At 46.3% G+C, this 11,177-nt stretch overlaps 3 protein-coding genes across 11 annotated transcripts; 1 reads left to right on the forward strand and 2 right to left on the reverse strand.

The window, feature by feature from the left end:
- On the reverse strand, positions 1–3,313 carry LOC128255956 (WD repeat and HMG-box DNA-binding protein 1). Its single transcript, XM_052985879.1, has one exon. The coding sequence runs from the start codon at positions 3,180–3,182 to the stop codon at positions 501–503; it is 2,682 nt and encodes an 893-aa protein (XP_052841839.1). The 5' UTR covers positions 3,183–3,313; the 3' UTR covers positions 1–500.
- Positions 3,314–3,837: 524 nt separating this feature from the next.
- On the forward strand, positions 3,838–5,309 carry LOC128255958 (arginine-hydroxylase NDUFAF5, mitochondrial). 5 transcript variants are annotated; one of them, XM_052985886.1, is made up of 4 exons: positions 3,838–3,951; positions 4,014–4,184; positions 4,241–4,496; positions 4,552–5,309. In XM_052985886.1, the coding sequence occupies exons 2-4, from the start codon at positions 4,045–4,047 to the stop codon at positions 5,158–5,160; spliced, it is 1,005 nt and encodes a 334-aa protein (XP_052841846.1). In that variant the 5' UTR covers positions 3,838–3,951; positions 4,014–4,044; the 3' UTR covers positions 5,161–5,309. The 5 variants fall into 5 exon arrangements, with proteins under 5 accessions (XP_052841846.1, XP_052841848.1, XP_052841847.1 ...); XM_052985888.1 differs by having other exon boundaries at positions 3,842–3,951; positions 4,032–4,184; XM_052985887.1 differs by having other exon boundaries at positions 3,850–3,942.
- On the reverse strand, positions 5,157–11,017 carry LOC128255957 (USP6 N-terminal-like protein). 5 transcript variants are annotated; one of them, XM_052985885.1, is made up of 7 exons: positions 10,865–11,017; positions 10,015–10,308; positions 9,266–9,947; positions 8,821–9,206; positions 8,697–8,761; positions 6,405–6,459; positions 5,157–6,183 (listed from the first exon to the last, which is right to left on the reverse strand). In XM_052985885.1, exons 2-7 carry the CDS (start codon positions 10,164–10,166, stop codon positions 6,117–6,119), a joined length of 1,407 nt encoding a protein of 468 aa, XP_052841845.1. In that variant the 5' UTR covers positions 10,167–10,308; positions 10,865–11,017; the 3' UTR covers positions 5,157–6,116. The 5 variants fall into 5 exon arrangements, with proteins under 5 accessions (XP_052841845.1, XP_052841843.1, XP_052841840.1 ...); XM_052985883.1 differs by having other exon boundaries at positions 6,405–6,510; XM_052985880.1 differs by lacking the exons at positions 5,157–6,183; positions 6,405–6,459 and adding an exon at positions 6,830–7,835.
- Positions 11,018–11,177: the final 160 nt, after the last annotated feature.

Consider the following 11,177-nt stretch of genomic DNA (forward strand, 5'->3'; position numbering starts at 1 on the left):
TGTTTTATTTTCAGGAACGATCGCCTAAATATTTTTCGAATTCTGCTCTTATGTATATGTTCGGCTCTCTGTTTTATTGTTCCGATTGTTTCTATGGAAGCTATAGTTCTATACAGTTTTGGGATAACATTTTATTTTTCCGATTGTTTGTATGGGAGCGATAGGCTAAAGTCGTCAGATCCGGCTTGTTTCGACTTACATATGTATATACTACTTGCAATATAAAGGCAATATTTGGAAATGTTTCATGCTGCCAGCTTTAAAACTGAGAGACTAGTTTGCGAAGAAACGGACGGACAAACGGGCATGGGTAGATCGACTCCCCAAGGGATGCTGAAGCTGCTGACTGAAATTATAATGCCTTCTGGAAGAGTGTGTGCCATGGTGCCAGGCTGTTACTAAAATAACTTTTGAGTGATTGAAAATGAACTGAAAAGCTACGATTTTTTTTTATTAATTAAGGATATAGGACTTAAACCTAACTAACTATCAACAAATAACTATTTCTTGGCCAATTTTAGCTTTTCGGATCCAAAAATAACTCCAGTGTCGCCCAGTTTGCGCTTCATGGCGAACGGGTTAACTGCGTTCAGAGGAGTCCTGGGGTCCGGGGTTTTACTCATGGGGACCTCGGACTCGGACTCGCCGAATATATTCTCCTGAGTATCCAGCGGAGAGGGTGGAATATCCGGAGTCGAGGGACGAGATGCCGCCGAAGCTGATTTAAAAATATTTGGTGAGTTGGCTAATCTCTTTAAGGTTCCCCGCTTGGCCGAGCTCAGCTCGATGGTCTTGGGTTTAGGACCACTCTGCGAGGCAGATGTGGGCGTCATGGGAAGGACAATGGTCGCAGCAATGCCACTGGCTCCCAACAAAGTCTGTTGCTTGCGAGCCTCCTGGACAGCCTCCAGTTGCGGCAGCAACTCGCACAGGCGATCGGACAGGTGGATGCGCCCGCGCTTGGTGGCATATTTTACCGCCAGTTGGAGCAGATCGGTGCAAGCAATCGATTCTATTAACTCCCGAGCCCGCGTCTCGCACTCACTGCTGCAGGCCAGGGCGAACAGCTTGATGGCCGTCTCCTTTTGCATCTTCTCTGCACCCTCCACCTGCATCAGACTCGAACGAAGCAGGGCATCCTCCAGCTCGGACTTCTCCACGTCGATGTCGCACAGCGGGATCTGCATACGGAGCTCCTGGAGCATGGGCCGTGGGTTGGTCATGGGATACGAAGTGCCGCGGCACAACACCGCCTGGACTATCTGGCGGAGCTCGGAAACAGCCACCACGAAGTAATTGTGCGACACACTGGTGCTCTGCTTCATGGTATCGCAAATGGGGAACCAGGCGTTGCTGCTGCGGCGGTACAGCTGTAGGAGACCCATGTTGTCGGCGATGCTCGGCGATCCTGCGTCGCTGTAACCCAGCCAGGCAAGCTGTCTACCCGGCGTCAACGGCACTGGCACATATTCCAGACGCAAATTCAGGCCGTTTGTGTTGACCAGCATGGCGGAGAGATGCTGCTGCGTCTGGCTGGGCGCTGAACTGTGGTAAACCACCATCAGGCTGTGTTCGTGTCCGGAGAGAGCCACCACAGGTCCTGGAATGGTTAGCACTTCGCGTTGTGTGCCCATAACGCTGAATATGCGCAGAAAACTCGAGCTTGTCGCCACGGCCACCAAATGACTAGTGGCCACAAGGGCGTCCACACTTTCGCAGTCCGGAAGGCTGAGTGACCACTCCTTGTTTCCGGCGGCGGCCAAAGCAATCACCACCAGCTTGCTCGTCTCGTTTGAGGCCAGTGCCAAAGCTCCTTTACTCACGCTAGCCAAATTGTGTTGATTGTAGTTGCTGATATGCAGGGCATGGTGGATGCTGGCGTCGTGGAACTCCACGTCGATGGAGCCATCGCCAGAAGGTTCTACGTGGGCGGTAACAATGCCCACATCGTTCCAAGCCATATAGCGGTGCTCCAGATCACTAGGCGTGGCGCCTGGCTGGAAGGCCGTTTGCTGCTTAAAAAGCTTGATTTGGGGAGCAGCCGGAGCTGGAGCAGTTCTGCTGCTGCTGGCCAGGGATTGGTTTGAGGTCTCATCGACATCTACGGAATCAACAAAGCTCATCACCTTGCGTTTCAGCTGCTCCAGGCTAACACCATCGCCGTCATTGGCAGCGGCTTCCAAGTCCTGGCCACCCTCAAACTCAAAGTCATCGCCCAAAAGCTCGGCCTGGTGGTCCTCCAGTGCCTCCGCACCACCAGCCTCGGTTGCATCGCTGAGAAACACGGTCCCCAGCTGGCCAGTGGCATCGCAAAAGGCCACCTCCTCCTCTCCAGAACGATTCCAGGCCAGGCATGTTATGGAATTGCAGTCATTAGGCGGCATCTCCACTGGCAAGGCCTTACGCTTCTTGACATCGAAGATGCTCACCTCGCCCTTGGTTGTCCCCGCTGCCAGGCGTTCACCATTGGGCGAGAACTGGCAGCAGCTGTAGTTGCTTGACACCAAGTCGTCGCGCAGCTTGAAGGCCACCTCCCAGTTGGCCGTGTTTAGAACCACAATCTCGTTGTCCACGGCGTAGGCCAGAAATTCGCCCCTGTGCGGTTCGAAATGGGGCGTGCCATAGAGACTGGCGGCCTCGAAACTGTTAACTTTGGGCAGACCACCGATGCTCTTCAGTTCCTTGCCCTCCTCGAAGTTCCAGACCTTCAGATGGCCGTCTCCAGCCACGGAAACCAGGAGTTTTCGCTCCGCGTGCATATCCAGGGCCAAGACCGGTCCCGTGTGCCCCTCCAGAACCGTTTCGTTGCCAGCTGCCTCTCCCTTGACCACCTTAATGGTGGTGTCCTCGCTGCCGGCAGCCGTGTAGCCACCGGCAACCTTGAGGCACGTTGCCGGAGCCGTGAACCGCATGAGTATGCCGTCGCTGTCCATTTCGGGAAAGGTGTAGGCATGCACCGTGTTGCGATCCGTGGAGGCCAGCAGTCGGGAGCCCGTGTGGGCGATGCACATGACGAACTCGCCCAGGCAACTGGACCGGGGGTCATCGTCACTGATGCAAGTCCAGTGACGAATGTCTCCGTCTGTGCCGCACGTGATGATGAACTCGCCGCGGGGGGTGTACAGGAGACCTGTGTAGCCGTTGGTGTGCGCATAGCGCAGGTCACTGCGCGAGAAGCTCATGTCTGTCGGTCAAGTATAAAGTTAATTTTAAAACACAATTGCTTCTTGGCGTTGATCTTCGCCTCTTTTGGCGCCAAAAAACTCCTCTACCGAGTAGTGTTGACTAACTACGCGCTACTGTTGTTTTGGTTTCGTCCGCTTTCAACACTGAACTGAAAGAACAGCTGTTGAGGAACAGCTGTTGAGGAAAAGTTGTCTAAATACCCTAACAAAATGTTAAGTGTCTTTTGCATCAATTATGTAACATTGAGAGGGTATTTTATTCTGTGTAAGCCGATCTCGACTTCGGTTTAATTTTAGCAAGTGTAGCTAGGTTTAAAATTAATTTGTTAACTAGTTTTAAAGTTCCAGACTAATCTGTAGTTTGGACTGAATATTCTTGAAATGATAAGGGTGATTGTTTTAGAATCGCTACAAACATATCAACAGAAATGATCAGCATTTTAGGGAACGACCAAAAATTGTCCATGATGAATAAGTGAAATATTTTCCAGTTAAGATTTCAAAAATTCGTTAATTTCTTTATTTTCGATGTTAGTTAAAATAACCTATGTACCTATATTTCATAGAACGAAATGCGCTACGATACTAGTTTATTAAAGAGTTTCCAAGTTTCTTTTAAGGCAATAAAGGCAACTCTAGTTTTCAGAAAGCTGAATATGCATGAATCAGCTGGCCAACAGCTGACTGAAATTTTAATGATACAACTGTAACACAAGTGTTTTTATAACGACAGAAAACGGTATCACAACAACCGAAAGTTAGAAGTGTAGAGTATACAATTTACCGCTTACCGAATTAAAGTATTCATTATTTTAATTTATGTCTTAGCCGGCGGGCTTATTACAGCATCCAAAGCCGTATGATGTTAAGAAAATTGACCAAATTAACCACCTTAAAGGTAAGGTATGAGCTGCGTCCCCTCTCCTCACTCACCCAAACGTCGCAAAACATATTCGACCGCAATGCGAAGCGATTGCAAAAGGAAAGGGCCGCCCTCAGGTGAGTTTTTGCCCGTTGCTCAAATAACTTTTGGTAAGACATGCCCCATTCAACAGCAAAGATGTGGGACTGTTCGATTACCTTAAGGAGGAGGTCGGTTTCCGTCTGGCCGACAGAGTGTTCGACATCAAGCGAGAGTTCAAGGCAGCGGCGGACATAGGATGCAGTCGTGGCTACCTGTCCAAACACATTCTGGCGGAGAGCGTGGAGCACCTCACGCTGACGGACACCAGCTCCGCCATGCTGGAGCAGGCGCAGGGCACTCCAGGCCTTAAAATGTTGAAACTAGTCAAGGATGAGGAAGAACTAGATGTGGGTAAAGGCAATTTACTTCGAGTCATACTTTTAAACAGAAATCCCCTTTCAGTTTGAGGAAAACTCCTTGGATCTGGTCATTTCCAGCTTAAGTCTGCACTGGGTAAATGATCTACCCGGCTGCTTTGCCAGGATCAAGCGTAGCCTGAAACCGGATGGAGTGTTCATAGCCTGCATGTTTGGCGGAGACACTCTTTACGAACTGCGCTCTTCTCTTCAACTAGCAGAGCTGGAACGCAAAGGTGGCATATCCCCGCACATATCGCCCTTTACCCAGATCCGGGATATTGGATCGCTGCTAAATCGCGCCGGCTTCACCATGCTGACCATAGACACCGACGAGCTGGTAATCGGCTATCCCAGCATGTTCGAATTGATGTGGGATCTCAAGGGAATGGCGGAGAACAATGCGGCTTTTAATCGGCCGGCCCATCTGAGTCGGGAGACCATGCTGGCGGCAAGTGCCATCTACCAGGAGCTGTATACCAAGCCCAATGAGAAGGGCATACCTGCCACCTTCCAAATCATATACTTTGTGGGCTGGAAACCAGGTCCCAACCAACCACAACCCCTGGAACGAGGATCAGGGGATGTGTCCCTCAAGGATCTGGGTTCTATCATTGAGAAGGGCGGCAAACTGGACACCAAGTCGGGGGATTAGCTTAGCTTCAGTTGACAGTTTTATTTTGAAACGCTCTTGAACATAATTTAAACTTAATTTAACATAATTCCGTTTGCTGAGAAACTTAAGCTAGTGATTCATGTTCGTGTAAAGGTTAATCATGAAATTAATTATAAATACTTATTTCACTTGTCAGTTTGTTCTGCTATGCTGGTATAACTATACATATATCTAGAGTAATCATTCGATTTTAATTTATATTTGGTTGCCTTTCGCCTTTACATTCGTTTGCATTTCATGGACGTAACTTTTTAACGTTGCTTTGTATTTTGTTCGGTACGTATATACAAGTACAATTTACAACAATTTTTATAATATATTTTTGAGTTGAATTCAATATGCATATAATAGATTTCTAACCGCTTTGTAGTTGTATTAGATACGATTTGCTCTTGCTTAAATATTGTTTGTTCCACTATCATTTTGCGTATGTAATTCTCGATTGCTTGTATTAATTGTTCAACTCGAAACTGTTGTAAGTTTAATTTGGCGCATCTATCCCAGCATAGGTTTTTACTACCAAGTCGTGCACGAATTTTCTCTGCAAGCACAGTTTTTTCTCCCGCAGCGTATTTACAAAGGCTGTTACTCTAGACTCCTGGAAGCTTGATGCCTGCTAGTGCTACGGCTCCTTAGAGTGGTTTCAGCGGTGGCAGGTCTAGAATACTTAAGGCTAAACAAAGGCAGGCGACGGCGAGCACCAGGAACTAGGTAATCTAGCTCCGGTTTGCCGCCGCCTTTTGCTTTGCTAGTCATCCCAGCGCCAGAGGCGATCTCGGCGGCACGGGCGGCGGTGTGGGTGTGGCTCTTGGCGAAGAATTGGGACTAGCTCCCGAAGCTCCTGCTACGCCTAATCCCGTAGAGGTGGCTGTGGTTAGTGGGTGTCGATTATCTGCAGCTGCCTGCGCCGTGGAAAACGCAGGCGGCAGCTGACGTCAGGTGCCAAGAAGCATTTCACGCTGCGGAGTGTTCTGCAGCATGTTGGCGGTCCTCAGGTGGATACTGGAAGGGGGAGCAGGTTAAACATGGTTAGTTTATAATACTTAGAAATACGGGAGGTCGAATCTCTCCTCAACGCTATTAAGCTGGTTGTATATCTTGCAGGATGCAACTGCACTTGCAGTTGCTGCTCCGATTACCACCAGCTTCATGTTTTATGTCCAATACATAATCCAATGAACTATATTTTTAGGGTTTTCATTCTGACGTCCACATCTACTTACTTATTGTCCTCCAGTGACATTGTCTCCGACGAGCCGTGCGAGGCAACTGAAGTACCTGCAAGCGAACTTCGTATTGAGTGGGAATCCTCGGGAACAGTAAGCGTAACTAATAAATTGCGTTTATAGGTAAACGTTTTCGAGTTTTTCGTATGTTTTTGATTTAGTTTGACCAATCCCAGGTCGTCGTGTAGCCAATGCGTTAAAAAAGGGTAGTTTTTGGAAAATTGCATTTAGTTTTTGGTTGTTGTTGTGATTGTGGCAATGTGAAATTTTTGTTAGCGGTGTTAGTTTGTTTTGGTTGTAGTTTGTGAGGTGCAAATCGAATCGAATACATCGGATTAATACTGGGCTCTGAACCTGAAACAGTTCTTACACTACAATAACTTATAATGCTGACTGTGGAATCAACCATGCTGGCGAGTGTGTTCATTTCAGTACAAAATCATATTTATTTGTGTGGTACGTTTCTATATGTATAATCATATAATTATTGGCTAATAAGATTACAACTACCATTTTAATTTGGCTTTAACATAAACTAAAGTTGAGTTTTTTTCGTAAAGCGAAAATAAAGTAAATGCAAGAGTAAAGCTTAAAGTACGTATTTAGTGGAACAGAAAGTATAAAGAAGTGTGGTAAAGTAGTTAAGCGGATAACAATAAATATTAATCGTTGTACGTAGTTTTAATCGGAATAGTTGGATTCTTAGGATTAATCAGTTTTTGGAATATTAAATTGAGACTCTCGGTTAGGCAATATCGGAGAGTGAGAGGACAAGAAAGAATGTGTAAAAAACATGAAATTCAGACATCAATGATGCTAGCAAATCAATAACAATTCAATTTTCCTGTCGGTTCAACAACATAAAAATTAAAGCTAAGTACGTGTGGATATTACTAGAGAATGATCAAGGTTTTTGGGGGAATCGTTGGCATATGCGTTTACGAACCAAATAGGAAAACATTAACTACATATGGAATCGTTACGAAATACGAATCAACTAAAATTAGAGACGCGTGTTCTCCACGCTCAGCGCATCATCATCGTCGTCATCCGCTGCATCCCGATGCCCGTCCATGTGCCTGCATCCGCCTCCATTCTGAACGCTATACACCATCTGGCTGCTTGGAGTCTTCGGGTGCAGAGGCAGCTGCTGTCGCTGGAGCACCTCCAGAGCCTGATCCAGATCGAGGCGATTGCGACTGTCGCTATCGCTGCTGAAGCTGTGCCGCATGTGCTGCAACCCGTTGGGCAGAGCTGGATGCGACTGTAGGTAGCTGAGATTATGGATACTCTGGCTTCGGGCCGGGTCTTGGGCACTATCAATAGTGGTCACCACGAATCCGTTGCTGTATAGCGAATAGCTACTATTCGCCGGCGAAGTGGCTAAGCTAGTGATACTCTCAAAGGTTTTCATTGAGTATCCATCACCTAGGAACAGAATTACAGAAGCGATTGCGGATTAGGTCATGTCTGATTTCGGTTTTTTTTAAGCTCCGATTGCCGGGAGGACACAGAAGCGGTGGCTTGAGATCGAAACGGATATATGTACACGCAGCGGACAATGTTAGAGAATGGTTACAAAATGGATCATCCGATTACATGAACGTCGAGTGGGCGTATTTAATAAGCATGAACTTTTGTTTTGGGGTTGCCTTGGTTATTGGCCCTTAAAAGCTATAACTTTACACATACAACTAGAATTAGTGCCCATTAGATCCGATACAGCTAAGGAATACTTATAAAACATGATATTCCACCCAGAACCACTAACTCTCTTTTTTCAACTATCACATTAAACAAACAAGAGTTCTCTTTTTCCACCCCTTCCAACGTGCAAAAGGTCAATATCAGCATATTATCAAATTAGTAAAATGCTTCGGCCAGCGAGATGATGACGCACTTAGGCTAAATTGCCAACGACTGTCGATGACCCGCTGAAAGTGGTTACGATCTTAAATTAAACTTAAATGAAAAACTATACATCGCTACTCAAAGAAATCAAATATGCCATATAATGTTTAAAAACTAAACAGGACTTTGTACATATGATTACATATAGGGCAACACGAGTTCAAGTTTGTTTTGGGGAACTGGTCGTGTTTCTGTTTACATTTACGTCAATATACACACAATTTGTGATAAACTTGCACCACACAATACAAAATAATAAAGGAATTTACGATAAAGTTGCAGATTATATTTGCAGTTGGGAATAAGTAAGATGTTTAAAGCAAGCATTAGTATTAATAGATAATCAGTGTAAGGACATGTGTATTAGTCAAGACTCACCCGTGGCGCACTCCGACGTTTCGTAGGACACTGTGGATTGAACCTCAATCGCGTTTTGTTCTTGTCTGCAAGCCAATAAACATAATCCAAATTAATTTGTCAATAACATTTTTTTCGATCCCACCTTGATATCACATCTGTTATGACTTGCTTCTCCGCGTCTGTGTAATCGTTGCGTCTGCGACCGATCTTCTTCTCCATGTCCGCCTCCACAAATACACCGAGTTTGCGGGTGGGGAACTCGTTCGACTTGGCTGGCGGCGGCACGTCCAGCTTGAGGTCCTTGAGCTTCTTCATCACTCGTTCCAGTGCCTGAACAGCGTCGTCGTCACTGTAGCCGAAATTCTTGTGCAGCTTTACTTGCAAATACTCTATAATGGCGTCCATGTCCTTTAGGCGCAGCAACTCGTCTTTGTGAAGATACAAAATGGTGATGGCCATAGATAAAATAACACGATCTCCATCTAACATAAAAATGTCCCATACACGCAGACTCAAACTGAAAGGGACCTGCAAAAAGATATTTGCTTTAAGTATTTGGTTTGTAATGATCCCGCGTATTTACTCACCCGCTCTACAAAGACGACAAAGAACCACTTAATGGCGTATAACAGGGCGTCAACGTTGTGTTTGGTAAAGTGCTTGTGTAGTTTGCGCATAATCTTCGACATGATCCGATCGTGGTGGTCAATGAATCGCGTCAGCTTGGGGAATCCCTCAATGAACAGGCCGTGCATGCCGTATTTTTGGTCTGTGATCAGGCTGTTCAGTGCCCAGAAGGCCTCCTCCTCGTTTAAGTAGAGCAGCAACACGCCGGCCACACAGGCCATGCCTTGGCAGTAGCCCAGCTCCGAGTTGTAGATACTGTAGGCGTTAAGGACGTTGAACAGCGAGCACTGCTTCACACTGTAGCGCTCTCGGAAGGCAAGATTGTCGCGAAACTGACGGTTCACATCCGCATCGATCTGACGCGTCTCCGTGGAATATTTCCTGGCTAGTTGCAGCATGCGTGGATAAACGCCGGCATTGCTGTCGATCGAATGTTGGACATTTAGCAGCTTATTCCAGGCCACCATGCGCACACGATCCGGTATGCCCTTGTATACACGCTTATGCAGCTTGTCCTGGGGCGGTGGCCACTGGTTGAGCATCTTCATCCACTTCTTGTCCCGCTCCAGCTCGATCTTGGTGCGATGCACCTCCTGTGCATCCCGCGTCGTCGGCAGGCGGGAGTCGTGCATAAAGCCATATCTGCGGAACATTAAGACATTAATTAGTTTGACCCTGGCTGGTGTACGTTGGTTTTTAGCCCTCTCACTTGTCAGTCCTGTGATAGATCTCAAAGGTGGGATTCTCCCAGGAGTCTACCACGTTGCTGGGATCCAGGCCCAGTTCATAGCGACGGAAGATGTCCTCGCGCTCGTCCTCGGCCCGTTTGACCAGTGCCTCCTGCTGTTCGCCGTCTGTCATGTGGAGGCCGGATCTGACGGGGAAGGATTAGGAGGAGCAGAAGCAGAAGGAGGATCTGGAGGAGCAAGTGGCCAGAGCTGGGTTATCCGCTCTCTCAGTTAGGGAGCGGCTGCTTCTGAGCTGGCTCGAAGATAGCGCGAAACTTTGATAAAAAAAAAAAAAAAAACAAAAGTGTTAGCATATGAAAGCGATCCACAACAACAGGCTTTACTATGTACATATGTACATATGTACATATGTATGTATGTAACTAATGAGCGCATGACGCACAGAAGCATCACAATATTTAAATGCAGTCCAGTCAATTCCACCAAGAGATGATCATTTTGGTTTTGGAGGAGAGTAGCACAAATGACGTGATGTTTCACTAAATATTTGGTGAATTCAATGTAGCATCAACCGTAAAGGGAGAAAAACATGTCACTACTACAAAAAAAAACGCCCCCAGATCAGCGGTTAATTTGAGTGGGCTACACCCCGTTGCAGCCTCAGATTTTAAATCGACTATTTTAATGCGGAATGAACAATCTTTTTATGTTTTATCGTTCACACACTTCCTGTTTTCGCTGCGATTTGTTGTATTTTGTCAACACAGACAAACGCACACACGCACTCACACCCTTGCAGCCAGAAAGTGTTCTGGCTTTCACTGTCTACTCTCTCCAGTCAATTAGTCCCGGCCACTTGCGTTTGTTTACCATTTAATTTTGTACTGCTAACTCTTAGTTTCCGCACTTAGCGAGTCGGTTTGCTAACTAGTTTTTCGCTATTTTAATACTGCATATTTCCGATTTATTTGCAGGCGAATGGTGCGGGAATGCAGAGTTGCCAGACTAACGCAAGTGACTAAAAACGTAACGTAATCAAAATACCAGGGATGCTTACCAAAATGGACATCATCTTGTAGGCAAAACGTACATCAGGAAAAATCCTAATTTTAAAAAAATGTATATCTTTATTTCGGATTCTAGTATCCTTTTGCGTGATTGTATATAGGTTTTTTTTTAATAG

Source organism: Drosophila gunungcola (genome assembly GCF_025200985.1).
Source record: "Drosophila gunungcola strain Sukarami chromosome 2R unlocalized genomic scaffold, Dgunungcola_SK_2 000012F, whole genome shotgun sequence".
NCBI classification, from domain to species: domain Eukaryota; kingdom Metazoa; phylum Arthropoda; class Insecta; order Diptera; family Drosophilidae; genus Drosophila; species Drosophila gunungcola.

Excerpts from the sequence above, each read along its gene's own strand:
- LOC128255957 (XM_052985880.1), bottom strand. The coding sequence starts at position 10,166 with ATGACAGACGGCGAACAGCAGGAGGCACTGGTCAAACGGGCCGAGGAC. Across the intron at positions 9,948-10,014 it reads ATCTATCACAGGACTGACAA|ATATGGCTTTATGCACGACT; the intron begins GTGAGAGGGCTA and ends AATGTTCCGCAG. Across the intron at positions 9,207-9,265 it reads TTGTCGTCTTTGTAGAGCGG|GTCCCTTTCAGTTTGAGTCT; the intron begins GTGAGTAAATAC and ends ATCTTTTTGCAG.
- LOC128255958 (XM_052985886.1), top strand. The coding sequence starts at position 4,045 with ATGATGTTAAGAAAATTGACCAAATTAACCACCTTAAAGGTAAGGTAT. Across the intron at positions 4,185-4,240 it reads AAGGAAAGGGCCGCCCTCAG|CAAAGATGTGGGACTGTTCG; the intron begins GTGAGTTTTTGC and ends CCCATTCAACAG. Across the intron at positions 4,497-4,551 it reads AGGATGAGGAAGAACTAGAT|TTTGAGGAAAACTCCTTGGA; the intron begins GTGGGTAAAGGC and ends ATCCCCTTTCAG.
- LOC128255956 (XM_052985879.1), bottom strand. The coding sequence starts at position 3,182 with ATGAGCTTCTCGCGCAGTGACCTGCGCTATGCGCACACCAACGGCTAC.